The 21360-nt window shown below is 42.8% G+C and overlaps 1 protein-coding gene across 1 annotated transcript in view; it reads left to right on the forward strand.

Annotated features, from left to right (window-relative positions):
- The window catches only part of HMCN1 (hemicentin 1), a 349376-nt gene that overhangs the window by 251949 nt on the left and 76067 nt on the right, over positions 1 to 21360 (forward strand). The window contains exons 54-62 of the mRNA XM_084848192.1: positions 1800 to 2003; positions 4631 to 4744; positions 8384 to 8571; positions 13286 to 13382; positions 14991 to 15152; positions 19353 to 19466; positions 19610 to 19812; positions 20492 to 20573; positions 20923 to 21054. Coding sequence (XP_084704318.1) covers positions 1800 to 2003; positions 4631 to 4744; positions 8384 to 8571; positions 13286 to 13382; positions 14991 to 15152; positions 19353 to 19466; positions 19610 to 19812; positions 20492 to 20573; positions 20923 to 21054 — 1296 coding nt within the window. The remainder of the gene's footprint in view (positions 1 to 1799; positions 2004 to 4630; positions 4745 to 8383; positions 8572 to 13285; positions 13383 to 14990; positions 15153 to 19352; positions 19467 to 19609; positions 19813 to 20491; positions 20574 to 20922; positions 21055 to 21360) is intronic.

The raw sequence follows: 21360 nt of genomic DNA on the forward strand, positions 1-21360 counted from the left end.
AGGGAATGCTGATAACATTTGCAGATGACACAAAATTGGGTGGGATAGCTAATACTTTGGAAGACAGAAACAAAATTCAAAGTGATCTTGATAGACTGGAACGCTGGGCAGAAAACAACAGAATGAAATTTAATAGGGATAAATGCGAAGTTTTGCACCTAGGAAAAAGAAACCAGATGCACAGTTACAGGATGGGGGATACGTGGCTCAACAACACTACAAGCGAGAAGGATCTTGGAATTGTTGTCGATCACAAGCTGAATATGAGCCAACAATGTGATGTGGCTGTAAAAAAGGCAAATGCGGTTTGGGGCTGCATTAATAGAAGCATGGCTTCCAAATCCCGGGAAGTACTAGTTCCCCTCTACTCAGCACTGGTTAGGCCTCATCTGGAGTACTGTGTCCCAGTTCTGGGCACCACACTTTAAGAAGGATGCAGACAAGCTGGAGAGGGTTCAGAGGAGGGCAACAAAGATGATCAGGGGACTGGAAACAAAGCCCTATGAAGAGAGACTGAAAGAACTGGATATGTTTCACCTTGAGAAGACTGAAGGGAGAGATGATAGTGCTCTTCAAGTACTTGAAAGGTTGTCACAGAGAAGAAGGCCAGGATCTCTTCTCGATCATCCCAGAGTGCAGGACACGGAATCATGGGCTCAAGTTACAGGAAGCCAGATTCCGGCTGAACATCAGGAGAAACTTCCTGACTGTTAGAACAATACGACAATGAAACCAATTACCTAGGGAGGTTGTGGGCTCTCCCACACTGGAGGCATTCAAGACGAGGCTGGACAGCCATCTGTCAGGGCTGCTCTGACTTGGATTCCTGCATTGAGCAGGGGGTTGGACTCAATGGTCTTATAGGCCCCTTCCAACCCTACTATTCTATGATTCTATGAAATGTGTTTTGTTTTGTTCTTTAAGTGGGAGGGGTAGGGCACTTTGGCAGGCACCAAGAAAGGTGTCTGGGGGCACATTGTCTAGGTCACAAGAAAAACTTGAAGCATGGCATGCCTCTGTGGACTTATTGTAAATGTAATAATAATCACTCCTACTATTAATTAGTAATGCGCTTAGCTGGCATGCAGATACATTGGGAACAAAAATGGGAGAACAGGGAGGACATGGCCAGGGATGACTCCCAAGGTATGCATGGAAGTATTGGCATTTTGTATGGACCTGCTGCCTCCCCTCCCCATGAGCCCCCAGAAATAGTGGGGGTGAGGGCCTCGCATGCGCACTGCCCTTGTGCAGTCTTGCAGTGTTGGCAGCAGCGGAGAGCAGCATCTGTGTGTGAGCTCTCAGACAAATGGAGCAGGGGCTCAGGCAGAAGAGCAGCAAATAGCCTGCTCATCTATGTATCTCAATACTATCTATGAAAAGATTTGCTTTCAGGTGGGAAAAAGGGCATTCAAATAAGTGCAGTGTCGAGTGTTTGCCTGTGACGATGCTCAACGCATTGAATCAGTAATTCCAAAGGTGTCAATCCAGCATTCCCTGTGTGCTGCTTAGAGATGAGCATCTTCATTAGGTTATGGAGAAATTGAAGCATGTGTTGATGAAGTTCTCCCTGTTAAAGATTTGTGTTTGTGTGTTTCTGTGGACTGTGCCTAAGAAAAGCATTGCACAGAGTAATTCCTGCATGTGCAATTTCTTCTCTAGATTGTTTCCCCAAATCTTGTTATTTTATCATTAAGACAGAATGCTATGATTGGAGTAATTTTTCTTTCTTTTTTTAAAGTTCAGAATTAAAATGCCCCATTTTTTCGGTTGGTCTTTCACCGGTGTCACTGTCACAGTTCCTCCTAGTTTCCGAAAACCATTTGGAGGCTGGGAAGATGGCAATGTGCTGGGTACAGGACAAGGAGGAGAAGTCAAAAGTGTGATCATGAACAATCCTCTCTCTTTATACTGTGAGACTAATGCTGTGCCGCCACCAGTTCTCACATGGTATAAGGATGGTTATTCCCTGAGTTCCAGTGATAAAGTATTGATACTGCCAGGTCTGTATTAAACAGATTAGCATTTATTTATTCAGACAACCAGTAATAAAAGCATTTCTCTCTTTCTTCAAGGTAATTTTATGGGCAGGTTGCTGTTGTTTGAATTCCTGTGGGTGGAACTTTGTATGCTATGGCATGCCAAGCATGCCCACTGCAAGTACGCTGAGCATGCCCACTACAAGTATGCCGAGCATGCCCGCTACAAACAAAGAAACTCTGCTCCATGGCTGTTGCTGTGCATGTTTACTTTCATTTCAAGAATGAAGACAAAAATTTTCTCAGTTTTCCCTGAAATGACTGCTGAGTGATGGATACCACTAATTGGCATTCTCGGAAACTCCTGGCACAAGCAGCGTGGAATGTGTTTCTTTTAGAGCTGGTACATGCATGAACAGGTGCCGCTGATTTGCATATGCACAAATGTCCTTGGGCTCATGCACATAACAGTTTATGGTGGAGGAGTTTGAATGTGGGCCAATTTATATATGACTTTTGTTACCTGGACCCCCTGAGCAACTCCTTATGGATCTCTTGCCTCCTCAAAGGCACAATGCTATGCACATTTAGACAGAAAAAAGTCCTACAACTCCCAGCATCCCTCCGGGCAGCCATCCTGGCTGGGGCATGCTGGGAATTGTAGGATTTTTTTCTGTCTAGACATGCATAGGATTGTGCCCTAAGAGTCCCACCTTCTTTCTTTTAAACTTCCCCTTCTCAGTAACGTAGGGTTTAGGTTGTAGACGTGGAGTCATTGACACTGTAGACACAGGGTTTAATCACAACAGTTTATTGGTAAATTAAAGCAAGTAAATTATAACTAAAGGTATTTACACAAAAGAGCTGAGTGATACAAAAGGCATTAAGAGAAAATAAAAGTTGCAAAATGCAAGTTCCTTTGCCCTAGCCACACTTAGGCTTCTCCAAGCTATTTCTTCCTGCTCTCTCTTCAGGCTCTGGTCTTCCTCTCTTTCTGCTCTTACTAGCTCTCTCACTCTCTTTTTATACTCTCCTCCCTCAAAACCAAAAGTTCTCTTTCAAAGCTGCAGAAATGAAACTTAACTGGGGAAATGAAACTGAAACCTAACCAAGGAAATGAAACTACTCCTCTCAGGGATACCCCCTCCCAACAACAACAAAAATCCAGGCCTCTAAGCCTGATCTTTTTTCCCTTTGCCTCTGTAGGCCTCAAACCTTCATACTCCCACTATTGTGGCAGCTCTAGAAAGGGCTGTCAGAATGTGGCAGTCACAGCGGTTGCATGGAACTAGGTGCTCCTATACTTCCAATACATACACTATTCCTTTCATACAAATATTGGCAACCATGAGACCAAGAGTAGCCACATCTAGGAAAACCTGTTCGTAGGGCCTTTATTTCAGGGATGTGCAAGATATGACAACCTACTTCCTAAGGGGTTGGATACTTAGGAATCCCCTAGGGTCTTTGGTTCCACTGGTTTCTCTCAAGGCAGAATTCAAGCTGATGGTTTAAAATTAAAATACTTTAACCATTTGGAGCCCAGTTCCTCCCTTACTTTTAGTTATTTTATTTATTTATTTATTTATTTATTTATTTATGAAATGTATTACCTGCTTTTCATTATAAAATAATCCCACAGCAGGGCACAACCAATAAAACACAGTCAAATCGTACAACATTAACCCAAAACAATGAAACAGGTGAGAACAGTAACACAGATATATAACAGTCTACATGATGCAGGGCTGGTGATGGGACTCAGCCCAAAGCCTGGATGAACAGAAAGAACATTCCCATTTTAGACTCTCATTACCTTTGAGTTTGATAGGAGTTTCCAATTCTAATGGTTACCAAAAAAATACCCTCTGGCCTATACTACCTATACTCTTGAGTCCATATAATGGTGTCATATAGACACATGTGTTCAGTGGCTGCTTTACAGCCACAAAGCTTCCTGGCCCTAGCCACATGGCAGAATTTGAGTGTGAGAATTTTCAGGGAGCTACTGTAACACTTCATGAGCAGCCCTAATGTAATTTTTATGTATGATAATACACATTCTTTTAATATTTGAATGTGTATTGTATTATGTACTATTGCCAGATTTTCCTTTGGTGTTTAAGCAGTGTTATCTACCCTAAAGCCCTAGAATGAGCTGGGGCTGAAAATAGAAATAAAATTTTAAGTCCAGAAGGAGACATGTTGGATGTTGAGCCTTAGTGAGGCCTCACGTCTACCCATGTAATCAGATGCATATAATCATCTTAGAACAGGCCATGGAGAAAAAAAATGCATAGATATATTTTATTCATTTCATTTATTAAATGTATTAGATACCCTAGATGTATTCATTAATTTGGATGTCAGGCAGTGGAGGCTGGTGGTTCCAATTTTGGTGGGGCTGACATTCCATTCTGGGTTTTAGTCATAACAAGCCAGAATTCTAAAGGAGCTATTCAAAGTGCTGAACACACACACCCAAATAGGTTCAGGACCTTGGATAGCTCTGTTAGAGTTCTGGCTGGTTCTGACTAAAACCCAGAATGGATTCACAGCCCCACTGAAATCGGAGCCACCATCCTCCACTGATCTCAAGGGTGGGAACTGTGTTTAGAATGATGAGAAGTTCCATTTTGCTTTCCTTCCAGGTGGTCGGGTATTGCAGATTCCACGTGCTCAGAGTGAAGATGCTGGGAGATACACATGTGTGGCTGTAAACGAGGCTGGGGAGGATTCCATCCAATATGACGTCCGCGTGCTTTGTGAGTTCACCTTATATTGTTTGATTTTAGAAATCCTATGTATGTGTGAAGGTAACTTGCTATAAATGTTAAGAGAATGAGATAATCGTTCAGAATTGTTTTTAAATTTTAAAAGTCAGGGCTGCGACGTTGTATTGATTAATGGATTAGATAATCCATTTAAAAGGTGCCCACGCTTAATCAGGCAACAGGTTTTTTTTAAAAAAAATCCAGAACAAATACAAGTTGGAGGGTTAAAATTACAACTTCAATATACAATTACCTATGAAGTCCTTATCAGTGTTCTGATTATGAAAGGTAGGCTTAAACATACTGAATGGATTCAACAAATCAAGTCAAGATTCCACTTCACTTTCTATCTGCTTAGGCACTGAACTGGCTCAAATCCGAAGACTACATTTTAACATCTCAAAGCCATGACTTTAATGTCAGTATTGGCCCATATATTTTCTCCACAGAGTCTTTAGCAACTTCCCCTGAGGCTACGTTCACATGTACAAAGGATACATGGCTATTAGCTTGCAGCAATATACAGTAAGTATATGGTGTTTGCGATGGATGCACTAAAGGTTTCAGCTTGCACACATTATGATTTCATTGATGTGCACCCAGACCCAGACATAAAACTCCAGAATAGAATCATGGCACAGCAGCAGGGATGTGTCACCCATTTTTCCTATCTATCTATGGGCAGTATCCAATTCTGCAAACTAGAATCATGGCACAGCAGCAGGGATGTGTCACCCATTTTTCCTATCTATCTATGGGCAGTATCCAATGGTGTCATTCTGCAAACTAAAATAGCACTAGCGGAATTCTGCCAAATCGTTCTGTTGTGCAAGCAGTTGCGCATCATGCTTGCACAACCAGGTGCACAAGCCATTAGACAAGTATAATGTGCAACCTGTTGCATGAGCATAATGCTCAACCAGTTATATGACAGATTTCACAAGCATAATGCTCAACCAGTTGCACAACGACATTTTCACAAACATAACTTTAGTGGGATTCTCTTGTACACAGTTTGGAACCTAGTTTCTGCTAGCACAACATCATTTGTGCTAATGGAATGACACAGTTGTATACTACCGTTTTGGCTGAAAGTAAACTCCCCAATGGAGAAGGAGGATTTCAATTTAAAAAGAACACCCACAAACAAGGTGGTAAGTACAATTCATTTTTTTAAAAAAACCTTACGTATTTATTATCATAATATTACTATACTGCGTTTTTATTTACGAAAATTCCGTGACTCCTTGTGAACAACAACAGAAAAGACGCAAGACTGCTGGCTCCGCAGGACTTTGTGGTGCCGTTCCGCAGAGGATTCTGTGGCATGGACTGAAGGGAATTCAATCCCATTTCAGTCCGTGGCGGAATTCTCTGACATCCCTACTAAACCTGCCTTATCTATACAGGGCCACACCTGCCTAGCCAGTCTAAGCTGGTAAAAAGCACTCCTAGCCACCTGCAGCTGCCTAGACAGCGCAGAGTTCAGATAACTCAGAGTCTCAGAATGTGTCCCTGACTCTTCAAGGGAAATGCAACCCCATTAAAAATCAATTGCACACCTCCGTCCAGGTCAGCGGATTTCCTGACCCACACCACTTTCAATTTATCTGGGTTCAGGTTAAGCTTGCTTGCCCTCTTCCAACCAAAACTGCCGCCAGACACTTATTCACCATTTCGTGGGGGGGGGGGGTTCAACCGCTTCCCTGGGGTCAGATCGTGGAAAACAGAGGGACAGCTGTGTTATATTTTTCAGAGATATTTAGATGTAGGAGATTTTGTCTTATGACCAGGAGCCAATCTACATGGCTCATTTAATGTGGAGGAAGAGCACATCAGGGTTGTTAGGGACAGATGATGCTGTTGCCAATCCATAGCCATCTCACTGCTTCCCTCTGGAAAAGGCACATTTTCCAGAAGTCCTTTTAGGGCACAATCCTATGGCTGCTAGACAGTGGCCATAGGATTATTCAGTTTTCGGGAACCAACCTTGGAGTCAGTGCCCTGAGGTCAGTTCCCAGAAGACCGCCTCCCTGTTCCCGCCACCTCATAAGAGGCATGGTCCGTCCCCAGCTCTGGGCTCATAAGAGCAGCATGGAGCAGGAAAAAGGGGACATTCCTGGGTGTGGGGGGGATGGCAGAAGCATCGCTATGACACTTCCTATGTGCCATCCAGCCTCCCCTCCTGCTCTGAGGCACCCTGGTTAGACAGTCAATATCGGCTGTCTAGCTGCTAATGCAGGGCGGCCGGAGCACGGAGGAGAAGATCTCCTCTGTGCTCCGCCCACCCTGCATTGGATAGTCAGTTGCCTCCAAGTTCGGAGGCGGCCAGCTATCCCCTTGGCTTTGCACCCTTAGTGTGTTGTTTTTCCTAAAAGCAGCTCCAGAGCGCTTCCACTGCAGTATGCCACATCCCCCTGCATTAAATCTTGGGCATGCCTAATTATGTCACCTGCCTGTAACCTGGCAGTGACCTGCTCAAGTGGTGGGGCCATCCCCCTTTCCCTCCCATTCCCTCTTTTTCCCCATTTGCAGTAGGGCTGCTTTCCCATTCAGAATATGTTGCCTGTATTACCCATAATTGCACAGTAGTAGCTTTCACCATTCAGAGTATCTAGCCTGTATTTCTCATTCATCAAAGTGCAATTGCGCTGTTTCTGGCCTTCAGAATTGAGCAGTAGTTGCTTTCACCATTCTATGTAGCCTTATTTCAGAGCACAGTAGCAAGGATTTAACCCTTTTATAGTTCACAGGTTGTTTTTCCCATTCATCCCTTAATCTTTTACAATTCCAAATGGTGGATGAGAGGGGAGAGATGTGGGGTTAAACTAAGGGGGCATAATCCAGCACTTCCAAACTTCCCTGAGCAGGGGAGCTACAGGGGCAGGGAACAAGCCTCTCTCATTCGCTAAGCAGCACCTACCAGGTTGATAACATTCAGTTCTACTTAGCCCACCCAACCTGGAAGTATGGGATTTCAAGCACTGTGTGATCTATCAAAAGCAAGGTTTTTAGGTATAGTATAGTCCACGTTTCTTCCTTCATGTGTCCCTATCGGACCAAAGCTGATTTCATGAAAATCCAGATATTCCCAAACGCAGTTCTCATTCCGTTTTCATGTAGATCTCCCCCAGTGACCCATGAAATCATTCTCGAATTCTTCCATGACATGCTTTCATGTCACTCAATGATGCAAAAAAATGTCATGCTGAATTTCCTGACCAGTGGAACATCCTTAAAAAACCTCCTCTATTTTTTTGTCTCTAAACATTGCATTTCTCAGATGGAGAGCAACTATCTATATCTGACTGTTCTGTTGTGAATGATATTTTGAACAAGTATGTGAAGTGGGTTTTCTCTAAACCTTTTGTTGCACAAACTAGAGATTCCCAACGTGTTTTTTTTCCTTTTTGCCCAGTCCTTCTTCTCTGACCATTGCCTTTCTTTCGTCACTTTAGAAGTCAGCTATCCCACTTCGGGAAACTCTCTGCGTGCAGGAGAAACATGTTGTAGCTTGAAGGTTTGCAGAAGGCCATTTGATGTTCATCTTCATTTTTGTCCCTCTCAGATATTTCATAAGGATGCCTGTGGTTACAAAACTCTTCCCCCTAACATTTGCATTCTCTCTAGTGCCACCATCCATTCATGGAGCCAGTAGGGACATCCCTGAAGAGGTGACTGTGCTGATGAGCAAGATGGCAGTGATGGAATGTATGGCAAGTGGCAACCCAATTCCAACCATAACCTGGCAGAAAGATGGGCAGCTGTTAGTAGAAGATTCCCAACACAAATTATTAGCCAGGGGAAGAACTCTTCAGGTAACACTGTGAAGACACTTAATCAAAAACAGGGATAGCCCTCTGGTGGCCAGCAGACCAGATCCAGCTCCTGAAGCAATTTTATCAGTTCCCTAGCAGCTCTTTTCATTTTTGTTTTGTTTTTTGCTGGGAGTGGTGGTAAAATGTTTCCTAACAATTTCATTTGTAAAATCAAAAGCATTTATTTATTTATTTATGGCACAATCCTATGTTGGCTGGGGAATGCAGGGAATTGTAGCACTTTTCTTCTGTCTAAACATGCAAAGGATTGCATCCTACATGTATAACCCGCTTTCCCCTAAAAATAGTGCTCACTCAGATATAATGCTGAAGCTCTTGCTGCAAGGTGGTGCTGATTTTATCATAGAGCTTGACCATCAATGAATGAGTTGGTTTGTGTGGCAAAATACATTCAGGTCCCCAGGCCACTGTCTGGAGAATAGAATGGTCTCTGAGAACACAGAACATAGCTGTCCCTGTCCTAGGTCAAGCACAAGTGTCTTCCTTAGTCCTGATTCATCTTCCTCAAGGTGTATTTATTTATTTGATTCCTCATTTGGTGTTCAGTTAGCAAAGTGCTTTTGTCCAGTGCATGGTACATGCCCCTCCAATTTGCCAGGCTGGAAGGAATGTGCTAGCAGCACCTTGCACACTTGAGTATCTGCTTTGCCTGGAAAGAGGAAGAAGTGGCGGCAGCCGCAGCTGCAGCTCCTGCCTGCTGGGGCCGGTCAAGGGGAGGCGCTGAAGGGGACCAGTGGGCATGGCTGAGCTCAGTTCAAACGTGCACCAGAGGTGGCAGCGTCGAGTCGATCGGGCACTGATTTTTATCAATCCACAAACTTTAATCAAATCAAATACTCTTTATTACCGTCGTTTAGACCTGTTCAAGTTAAAATGCACAGACAATATATATTGATATATACAAATATCAGGACACAGGCTACAATGTCTTCCATTTAACTGATACAGTCAAACAACGAGGTTCCTGTTCTCATGGCGATTAGAAAGAACTTAGCCACCTGCTCAGTGAAATGTGGGATTTTATCCAAGAGACAGTTGACTACCGATCTTTCATCTGGATGGCCTGGGAAGTTGGTCAGAAGAGGATAAGTTATGCAGCGTATCAAATCAGAGTAAAAATTACAGTATAAAAGTACATGTGTCAAAGTTTCAGGGACTCCTGCTTTGCATGGACACAATCTGTTTTGAGATGGAATTTTCAGAAAACTGCCCTGGAGCACTACCGTTAGTAGAACATTAAGTCTTGCGAGTATAAATGCTCTACGAGCTTCTATATTCCTAAGAGATGTCAAATAAGAAGGTGAGATACCATAACTGGGCAGAATCCCATGGGCCATTGGAGTACAAATTCTGTTAGCCAGAGAGTACAGACCCTGTATTTCAATATCATATAATCTCAAAAGTTTAATCGGTTTAAATTAATGTTGTAACCCTAATATTTTACATGATTGGTTTACCATATAGTTTTTTCTTATTTCAATAAAACTACACCATCATATCTACTACTGTGGGCAAGAATCCCTTAGAAGAAATGGAGTAGCACTCATAGTCAACAAAAGGGTGGGAAAAGCAGTACTGGGGTACAATCTTAAAAACGATAGAATGATCTCAGTACGAATCCAAGGCAAACCATTCAACATCACAGTAATTCAAGTCTATGCCCCAACCACTGATGCCGAAGAAGCTGAGGTTGATCGGTTCTATGAAGACCTACAACACCTTCTAGAATTCACAACAAAAAAAGATGTCCTCTTCATCATAGGAGATTGGAATGCTAAAGTACGAAGTCAAGAAATCACTGGGATAACAGGCAGGCATGGCCTTGGTGCACAAAATGAAGCAGGACAAAAGCTAATAGAGTTTTGCCAAGAGAACACGCTGATCATAGCAAACACTCTTTTCCGACAGCACAAGAGGCGACTCTACACATGGACATCACCAGATGGTCAATATCGAAATCAGATTGATTATGTCCTTTGCAGTCAAAGATGGAGAAGCTCTATACAGTCAGTAAAAACAAGACCTGGAGCTGACTGTGGCTCAGATCATGAGCTTCTTGTTGCAAAATTTTGGCTTAAATTGAAGAACGTAGGGAAAACCACTAAACCATTCAGGTATGACCTAAATCATATCCCTTATGAATATACAGTGGAGGTGAGGAATAGATTTCAAGGATTAGACCTGATAGACAGAGTGCCTGAGGAACTATGGACGGAGGTCCGTAACATTGTTCAGGAGGCAGCAACGAAATCCATCCCAAAGAAAAAGAAATGCAAGAAAGCCAAGTGGCTGTCTGATGAGGCTTTACAAGTAGCTGAAGAAAGAAGGGAAGTGAAAAGCAAGGGAGAAAGGGGAAGATATATCCAACTGAATGCAGAGTTCCAGAGAATAGCAAGGAGAGACAAGAAGGCCTTCTTAAATGAACAATGCAAAGAAATCGAGGAAAACAACAGAATGGGAAAGACTAGAGATCTCTTCAAGAAAATTGGAGATCTCAAGGGAACGTTTTGTGCAAAGACGGGCATGATAAAGGACAAAGAAGGCAGGGACCTAACAGAAGCAGATGAGATTAAGAAGAGGTGGCAAGAATACACAGAAGAACTATACAGGAAAGATCTGAATGTCCCTGATAGCCATGATAGTGCGGCCACTGAACTTGAGCCGGACATCCTAGAGAGTGAAGTCAAGTGGGCCTTAGGAAGCATTAGTAACAACAAAGCTAGCAGAGATGACAGTATTCCAGCTGAGCTATTTAAAATCCTAAAAGATGATGCTGTTAAAGTGCTGCATTCAATATGCCAACAAATTTGGAACACTCAACAATGGCCGCAAGACTGGAAAAGGTCAGTTTACATTCCAATTCCAAAGAAGGGCAACGCCAAAGAGTGTTCAAACTACCGCACCATTGCGCTCATTTCATATGCCAGCAAGGTGATGCTCAAAATCCTACAAGCTAGGCTTCAGCAGTATGCGAACCGAGAACTACTGCAAGTACAAGCTGGGTTTCGAAGAGGCAGAGGAACTAGAGATCAAATCGCCAACATTCGCTGGATCATGGAGAAAGCAAGAGAATTCCAGAAAAATGTCTATTTCTGCTTCATTGACTACGCTAAAGCCTTTGATTGTGTGGATCACAACAAACTGTAGCAAATTCTTAAAGTGATGGGAGTACCAGACCACCTTACCTGTCTCCTGAGAAACCTGTCAAGGTCAAGAAGCAACAGTAAGAACCAGACATGGAACAACCGATTGGTTCAAAATTGGGAAAGGAGTACGACAAGGCTGCATATTGTCACCCTGCTTATTTAACTTATATACAGAGGACATCATGAGAAACGCCAGGTTGGATGAATCACAGGTCAGAATTAAGATTGCCGGGAGAATTATCAACAACCTCCGATATGCAGACGATACCACCCTAATGGCAGAAAGCGAAGAGGATCTAAAGAGCCTCTTGTTGAGGGTGAAATAGGAGAGTGCAAAAGCTGGTTTGAAACTCAGCATTAAAAAAACGAAGATCATGGCATCTGGCCCCATCACTTCCTGGCATATAGAAGGGGAAGAAATGGAAGCAGTGGCAGATTTTACTTTCTTGGGCTCCAAGATCACCGCAGACGGTGACTGTAGCCATGAAATTAAAAGACGCTTGCTCCTTGGGAGGAAAGCTATGGCAAACCTAGACAGCATAGTAAGAAGCAGAGACATCACCTTGCCAACAAAGGTCCGTCTAATCAAAGCTATGGTTTTCCCAGTAGTAATGTATGGCTGTGAGAGCTGGATTATAAGGAAGGCTGAGCGCCCAAGAATTGATGCGTTCAAACTGTGGTGCTGGAGAAGACTCTTACGAGTCCCCTGGACTGCAAGGAGGTCAAATCAGTCAATCCTAAAGGAAATCAACCCTGACTGCTCATTGGAAGGACAGATACTGAAGCTGAAGCTGAAATATTTTGGCCACCTAATGCGAAGAGAAAACTCTCTGGAAAAGACCCTGATGCTGGGAAAGACTGAAGGCAAAAGGAGAAGGGGACGACAGAGGATGAGATGGCTAGATAGCATCACCAATGCAATGAATATGAACTTGAGCACACTCCGGGAGAGAGCGCAGGACAGGAAGGCCTGGTGTGCTATGGTCCATGGGGTCACGAAGAGTCGGACACGACTGAACGACTGAACAACAACAACAAATAAACTACAAAAGAATAATAACTGAATATATCTCCACAGAGAGTGGTTTTTAGGGGCTCAGATGCGCTCATTCAGGCATCAGATTCCCACAAGCCAGATGTCAGCTCAGTAGCTCATCACAAGAGACTGGGAGAATTCTGGGATCATCAAAGTGCAACCCAAATAGGGGAAGGGCGTGCAAAGCCTTGTATTACAGAGTGCCTCATCCTTTTCAAGTAGCACTAATTGGATCCCCATTTTTGCGCTATAGTTACCCTAAGCCAGCCATCTGAAGCATTCGTTCATGGGATGAGGAGAATGTTACTATGCAGAATGGCAGTGTTGCTTCCTCACAAATCTGACTGAGGTGAAATCATGAGGCGAATAATAGCTAGATACCTATATTGAACATTTAGTTGGGGTGCACATACACACACACACGTGTGTGTGTATGTATGTATATATATGGCAACACTGTATTTATTTAGCTTAAAAGTCTTATTCTGCTATCTTTATCTTCTCTCTTTAGATCCTCAGTTCCCAAATAATAGATACAGGCAGGTATGTCTGTGTTGTGGAGAATGCGGCTGGAAGTGCCAAAAAATACTTTAATCTTAATGTCCATGGTAAGTTTCCTATTTTCTAGGATGATGACTGGTTTCATTCACATAAGGGATATTCCATGCAAAAATATCTGCTCCTGCCTCTTATTGGGTGTTTGTAAACACCCCCCACACACACACACACACACAAACAGAAGCAGAGAAGAATCTGTTAAATAGACTTAAATGTACATGAATCATCAATTAAAAGTCTTGTTTCAGCAAGGTTTTAAAGTTTAGATTCAAAACAAGAACTCATCAAAGAGCAAAAATATCACCATCTTAACTTAAACAGGCCTCTTTCTACCTGACCCCAACCTTTCGGGCAGCTATTCAGTCTAATTTCTCTGATGTATCCTCCAGACTGATGCATCCTCCAGACAAACTGCCCCCCCTGCCCCCAGTCTTCTTGGTCACTTCTTTATTAACTTTTATCTCTATAGCTCTTTCAGTTGCCTGAGGGTGTAATCCTACACATGTTTAGACAGAAGAAAACCCAACAACTTTTTGTAGGACTTTTGTTCATCTAAACATACATACGATTGCATCCTAAGAATTCTTATTTCATCCTCTTAAACTCCCTGTGAAGTAAATTGGGTAGATTAGGGCATAGTCTGGTAACGCAACAACCTCACTGGAGCTAATTAGGTCTAGATCTGGTCAGTGCCTGGATGGCAGACTGAATGGAAACTAAGGCTGTCGCCTGGTTAAAAAGAGCCAACGAATCAAGTGAATTTAGATTATTGATTAGCTATTTGATCAATAAATAAAACAGGAACACTCCTTTAACAGTACCGTTGGAATACTGCTATCCTTGATTTAATGTCTTATTCTGCTGTTGAGATGGTCAGAAGTATTGCCACATACAGACTTTATCATGTGCCACTATCTGATCCACAGGGACTTCTTTAGGTGGTCTGACTGAAACTGACACTCACTGAATGTCTATAAGTATAAGCCAAACTTAAATAAATAGCACCCCTTGCTATAGAATGTTGTTCTAATTCATATATGAAACAAGACGAATGATGTTCCATGAGATAACCTCCAGAGTTCTTTTTTATGTGAAAGAGGCTGGACCATGCATGATTGGAATCAATGGGAACCTCGGGCAGTATCCAATGGTACTCCTACACAGAGTAGACCCATTGAAGTGAATGGGCCTAGTTTACATAGGACTACCATTGGATACTGCCCACAGTAGTAAACAGATTTCAGTAAATGTTTGCTGTGCCAATAGGAGTGCTGTTTGGACTTGAGACTGTATAGAAAATAGAAATAGTTCTTTTAAAAATTCAGGGAGCAATCTTATCAAGATCGACAGTCGTCTCTGACCCCAGGGGTGACCGCTTATCCAGTGCAGGGTGGGAGGAGAGGTGAGGAGCAGATCTCCTCCTTGCTCACCCTGCTCTGCTTTTGTGGCTAGACAGCCAATTTCGGCTGTCTAGCCGTGGGACCTCGGAGCATGGGAAGCGGCAGCCAGACAACACATAGGATGTGTCATACCAGGTTTCTGACTTCCAGCATTATTGTAGGATTAGGATTCTGTAAATAATTTCCAGTTGCTTGATGAAGCCACGTATGGTTCTGTGGGCAAGACTGCAAGATTTGGACTTGTATATCTTTTGACAGTTCCTCCAAGTATTGTTGGCATTAATCCTGAGAATCTGACTGTTGTGGTGAATAACTTCATCTCCTTGGCCTGCGAGGTCACCGGCTTTCCACCTCCTGATCTCAGTTGGCTCAAGAATGGAAAACCTCTCAGCTTGAACACAAATGCTCTTATCATACCTGGTGAGCAAACTCTTGTTGTTGTGGATTTTTTTGTTCCACAGGGGCATTCCTCTTCTTTTCCCATTATCTTATCAAGGCTGACAAGGAAAGTAGGTAGGGCCAAATGTATTTCTATTCATCAGTCACTGCCATACCAATAATGCATTTGGCATAATATATTCCTAAAGTGATATCATTTGAAGAAAAACACAGATTCCTAAAAGGTTTCAAGGAACTGGATCAAGCTGGAAGGGAAATTTTTATAACTATTTGGAACAGCTAGTTGGGTAAGCTAATATTCCTTTCTTGTCATCTATTTCAAAAACTAGAAGAGCAAATGGTTCTTTTGTTAGTTTCAGTGATATGGGGGCTCTATTTTTCCTTGGAAAAATTTCCATTTCATAAATTTATTAGTAACAGTGAATGGATGGCAACTGCAACTTGTTTTGGGAACTGCTCAGAGAAGTCTGGCTATTGGACAGTACAGAAATGTAAGAAATCAGTCAATCAGCAAGCTTGCCAGTTTCACTGTTGTAATGAACATTTTCAGGTGATTATCCATGCAGGTATTGTGAGAGAATACATTAATGTCATTGAAATACCACAGCTCAGTGGCAGAGCGCATACTTTGCATGCAGAAGGTCCCAGGTTCTCTGGCATCTCCAGGTAGGGCTGAAACCCTGGAGAGCCACCGCCAGTCAGCGTTGACAATACTGGGCTAGATGGGCCAATGGTCTGATTTAATATAAGGCAGCTTCCTATGTCCCTCCCTCCCACCCGCCCTGAAAACATCTATAGGTCATGGAAACTGTTTCTGTGTCTACCTTTGTTTTTTCCTTAAATTTGAACAGTGTAGAAGTAGATGCTGTTATCTTTACATTTTTGCAAGTATTTCAATAAGAATATCTACATCATATAACATTTACATCATATTACGTGTGCTTTAATTTTCTCCCTCAACTATTTCATCCCAAATACTTGTGTATTGGGACAAATAATTAACATGGGGTACTATTTTAGCTTTGTTGTTTACTAAATACAAGTAAAATAAGCATACTAACATCCTAGATATGTTTCTAGGGTACCAGAAAATTTTCCAATGCAAACTGAAACATTTCTGATGCAAATTAGCCAATGCAAATTAATTTTGAATAGGAAATTTTCCCCAGGAAACCCACATCATTAGTTAGTATAGAGTCTGTCCAAGTAACATGGCAACAAAGATGCTACCGGTGGCGTGTGTGACAATTATTTAGGGCATTTTCTGTCATGTATTGTTGAAAATCTTAGGGATGTCGGAGAATTTCTCCACGAATCTCCGGGAGGCCGAATGCCAACGCATTTGGCCCCCCGAAATTGGTGGGGAAATTCTCCGCCCCCCCCCGCCCCCCCCCCAGGATGGGACTTACCTTGTGCTAATGTCCCTCTCGGCGGCGGGTCCCGGCAGCGGTTTGGCAGCGGTTCGGCGGTGGCGGCAGCCAGTCTTCCGACCGGCTGCTGCCGCTGCCATTTTTGCAAGTAAAGTTAATAAAAAAAAGTGATAGGCTACGTAATGATTTACGTAGCCTATCACGGCTAGATTTTCAAAGTCAGCCGTGATAGGCTACGTAAATCATTACGTAGCCTATCACGGCTGACTTTGAAAAAAAAAAAAGTGTGTACGGAAATGGCGGCGCCCATGGGCGCCGCCATTTGCGTTCCTTATTTGGGCACGGGTAGTCTATGTAAAGATTTACGTAGACTACGGCGAAAATAAGGGCAACGCTATTTGCGTTGCCCTTATTTTCGCCGTAGTCTACATAAATCTTTACGTAGACTACCCGTGCCCAAATAAGGAACGCAAATGGCGGTGCCCATGAGTGCCGCCATTTGCGTATGCGCTTTTTTTTCTTCCCAAAGTCAGCCGTGATAGGCTACATAACGATTTACGTAGCCTATCACGGCTGACTTTGAAAATCTAGCCATGATAGGCTACGTAAATTGTTATGTAGCCTATCACATTTTTTTTTTACATAACTTTTTTCTTTCGCGGCCGGAGAGGTGGGGCGCTCCCCCCCCCGGCCAGAATTTCGGCAGGGAGGGATGGGTCGCCTCCCCCCTGGCCAGAATTTCGGCGGGGAGGGACGGGGCGCCTCCCCACCCGCCAAGAATTTTGGGGGGAGAAATGGAGCGCCTCCCCCCCACACACCGAAAACAGCTGTGGGACCAGGTAAGGGACTTTTGTCCATCCCTAGAAAATCTAGACAGGTCCTCCAAAATCATTCTAAATTTCTGTAGCGTATTTTAGGAGTGCAAGCAGCTAGATAGCCATTCAACCTGGGTATATGAAGGATGGCTGTTCCCGGTATTCTTTGGAGCCCCTTGTATTTGAGCCTCCCATATTTAAAATAGACAGATGGCTCAGGTGGTTGTTCTTGTTCATTCCAAGGATTGAGACAGTAAGACAAAAACAAAGGAGAGTGACAAGGGCTATACTGAAGACATGCTTCAAAGTCATAAAGGGATTTAAGGGAAGAGGAAAGTGCAGGAAAGATAGGGAGATCGCTTTGTTTCTTTCCTTTCTCTCCGTTGATATAAAAAGGTACAAAGAGGCTGACTCTCTAACCAGTTCCTTGTTTATTATACCAAGTGGAAAAAGCTAGGAGGGACAACATAGCCCAGAGAACAAGAGCATGCAAATTGGACTCAGACGGGTCAGGAAGGTGCTCGTGGCCCTTTAGAGAGGCCTGCCTCACGTTCTGGTTGTAGTTCTCTAAGGAAAATACTACATGCTGTTTAATGAGAAAGCTCAGACTCTCATATCTTGGTTTAATAAGACAAGAATTCAACAAGCCTTGAGCCTTCACCTGCAGCCAGTTGGCTCCTCCCTTTGCTCAAGTTGGCAAACAAACACAGACACCTTCAGTTAACTATAGTTTCCCATTTTGTTGAAACAGGGAAACTATGATTAGCTTTCGAATAAGCTGGGATTATTAAACCACTGTTGAAGTTGGTTTATTATTCTGTCTTGTCCCAAAGCTATTAACTATAGTATCCTGATTTGGACAAATTAGTAACTGTAGTTAATTGAAACCTGGTTTGTTTTCTCCCTCACACAAAGGGAAGGAGCAAAAGGGCAGTGTGTGTGGCCCCATGCCTGTCTTGGCTTACTAAACCAAGATACAATTGTCCACATGTGGTCAATGTTTCCAAGCCTGGAGATCAACAACAGTTTTAAGAGAGTGAATGTGTTATGAGAGAAGCTTTGTTTCCATGGTGAAAAGACTTTTTTCTTTTGTTCCTTTCATTGTGTCTGGCCAATCAAGTTTTGCAGGTGAGTGAAGCACTGCAAAATCTTGCAAAGCATGTGACCTTAGACAATACTAAGATGAGGGCACAACACATGGGCAATGGTGCCTCTATCATGCCACCTTCATCATTCTTTTAAAAAACTATCCCCTCTCTCTAGCCCAAGTTGCAGTTCCATCTGAAACCTGCTTGGAAAATTTTTCTGAATGCTATCATTATCTAATAACCCACAATGCTGTGAAGATCTGGAATCCTTTTGTCCAGTATATGAACCTCACAGGCTCCTAGACCACTTTCAGCAGTCTCTTCCTTCTGGAGGGACCTGGGCTGCCTTTACACTAAAGAAAAAACCTGCAGCCCTCCCATTGTGGAGCCTTTCCGCATTTACTGCAGCCTCCCAGATGGCAACCACGTGATTGCTGAGAGGAGGTTCCATAATTTTCAATGTTCCATAGAGATTAATGAAACATCGCCATCTAGTGGCTATTTTAATAGTGTAACAATCCGATTTAAATAGATAGTTCATTATTTCCGGATCCTTTTGAGATGGAATAACAAGGAAATACCTCTGGATGTGCCCTGGAGGTTGACGACATCATGAAAAGGACCTGCAAACTTCCGTGGGTGAGCAATCTCAATAGCAGGATAAAAGCTCTGTGTGAAGAAGCCCTTAATCCCTGAGTAAGGTAAAGTGCAGGAGCAGAGAATGCAATGAACAAAGAAAGACCAGATTAAATAACTGTATTACACATTGTATGTGGCTGCATTTGGTATTGATTGTGTAGCATAGACAGTACAGAATGGATTGTGCTTGTTCTTTTGTTGTACTGTGTCAGTTTTGTTGTTCGTTATTGTATTTGTTATGATAGGGGGGATAATAACATTTTAAAAATAACCCATTTGAACCATTTTGTCATCTTTGAATAATTTCAGGTGGTCGCACACTGCAGATTCCTAGGGCACGTCTGTCTGATGGTGGAGAATACGTTTGCATAGCCAGAAACAGTGCTGGGGAAAGCTGGAGAAGGAGTTTCCTTACTGTTTTTGGTATGTTTCTACTTCTTTAAAATGAGATAACTTTTTGCTTCCACTGTCAGTATTAATACTGAAAAATTCATTGAAGGTAGCAATTCTGCCTTCTGGGAAAAGGCCAAGGAAATATTTTTTTCTTATGTTCCCCCCACCCCAAGTTCCTCCTAGCATTAAAGACCACAGCGGCACAGCCCTTGCAGTAGTAAACGTGAGAGTGGGAATGCCAGTGACGTTAGAGTGCGAATCCAACGCTGTTCCTCCTCCTGTCATCACCTGGTACAAAAATGGGCGCGTGATCACAGTGTCGTCTAACACAGAGATCATAGCAGATGGACAAATGCTTCAGATCAAGACTGCGGAGGTATACAAACATGCTCTGTTTCTTTATTTACATTTAAATTTGCAGCCTATTTTTTTTGACACTAGGAGGGTCCTCAAGACGGCATATGTCAAAAAGAAAAAATGAAGGTATTGAAGCCATATCAAACAGTCTTGAAATTTTAGCAGAGAGGAAAAATAGCAAATGATTGAAAACAACAACAATTTGACCATCCAGCCTGAAAACCCTTTAAGCAATACAAAGTTATCATCAGCCTTTGAACGCATCCCTTGTAAGTTACTTTCTGACTGGCAGGTCACTGAAGATAAACCTGATTCATACAACCACTCCTGGGGCTCATTTCAATCTGTGCAGCTATTGTTCCCCCTTCCCACCTGTACTGAATGTTTGTTTGGCAGCCATGACAGCTGATCACATATCGGGGAAATGTTATATTAATGATTTGTGTTCATACCAGCTGATCCTTGTAAATGGGTTGCTTACACATTCAGGGATAAAAACATGGATTGGAAAAGAAGCCCTCTCCATCCCTTAGTGGCTATTCAGTTCAACTTTTGTTGGACTTTGCACTGAGCCTTGTATTACAAAGGAGATTGTGAATAATTACAGCATCGTCCTAGCAATAATCCTTTTTAAATCTGAAAAAGCTGTTATTTGGAAAAGCGGTACTTGCATATCATTTTTCTTCTTATATTCTCAGGTGTCTGATACAGGCCACTATGTATGTAAAGCTATAAATATCGCAGGACGTGATGACAAAAATTTCCATCTTAATGTTCATGGTAAGCATGTGCTGTGTGAACCTCCACTGACATAACCAACAGCCTGACTTTTATTAGGTTTAGTTAAGTATTATCATTATTATTTATTTATCTTATTATTTATTTATTTATTTATTTATTTGTCTTATCTGCTGATAAGACAAAAAAGGCATATTTGTCTTGGCTTCTCACCTTGCAGGGATTGCTCCTTAGTTGCCCTTGCTGCTGCTTCACATGAATCCACAACAAAAAAGAGTGGTGGGCTTAAGAAAGGGAGGGGGTCCCTATCCAGAGCATCTCAGGCTTTCAGGATCAGCCATCATCTTTTTAGTAATCTTGTGCATGTGTCTACTGCTGCTCTTATTCACAGTGCCACCCAGTATCGAAGGCCCTGAGCAAGAGTGGATCAATGAAACCATCAGTAACCCTGTAACCTTTACATGTGATGCTACTGGAATTCCTCCACCAGCAATAACATGGCTTAAGAATGGGAAGCCACTCGGTAACAGTTGCACACTGGGGATTGTATTGTATATGCTGTTTGTTTGCTTCTTCATTATTTTAATTTATATCCCACCTTCCTACATATAGTACATATAGTACCCAAGGCAGCTACATATAGCATCCAAGACAACTCTTGGACTGTGGGCAGCTCCCGGTGGGCCCTGCAGCTATGGGGGAGGGGACATTGACCAGGTTTGCACCATCACCTCAGGCCATCATGGTGTGTTTAAACCACAGAGGGTTGCTCCATGCCCCTTTTGAATATTCAAGCTGTGATGGATGGTCGCCGTGGCTTATCATGTCA

The sequence above is a fragment of the Heloderma suspectum genome, chromosome 4 (assembly GCF_057233095.1).
Source record: "Heloderma suspectum isolate Gila_16-S chromosome 4, 16-S_ref, whole genome shotgun sequence".
NCBI classification, from domain to species: Eukaryota; Metazoa; Chordata; class Lepidosauria; order Squamata; family Helodermatidae; genus Heloderma; species Heloderma suspectum.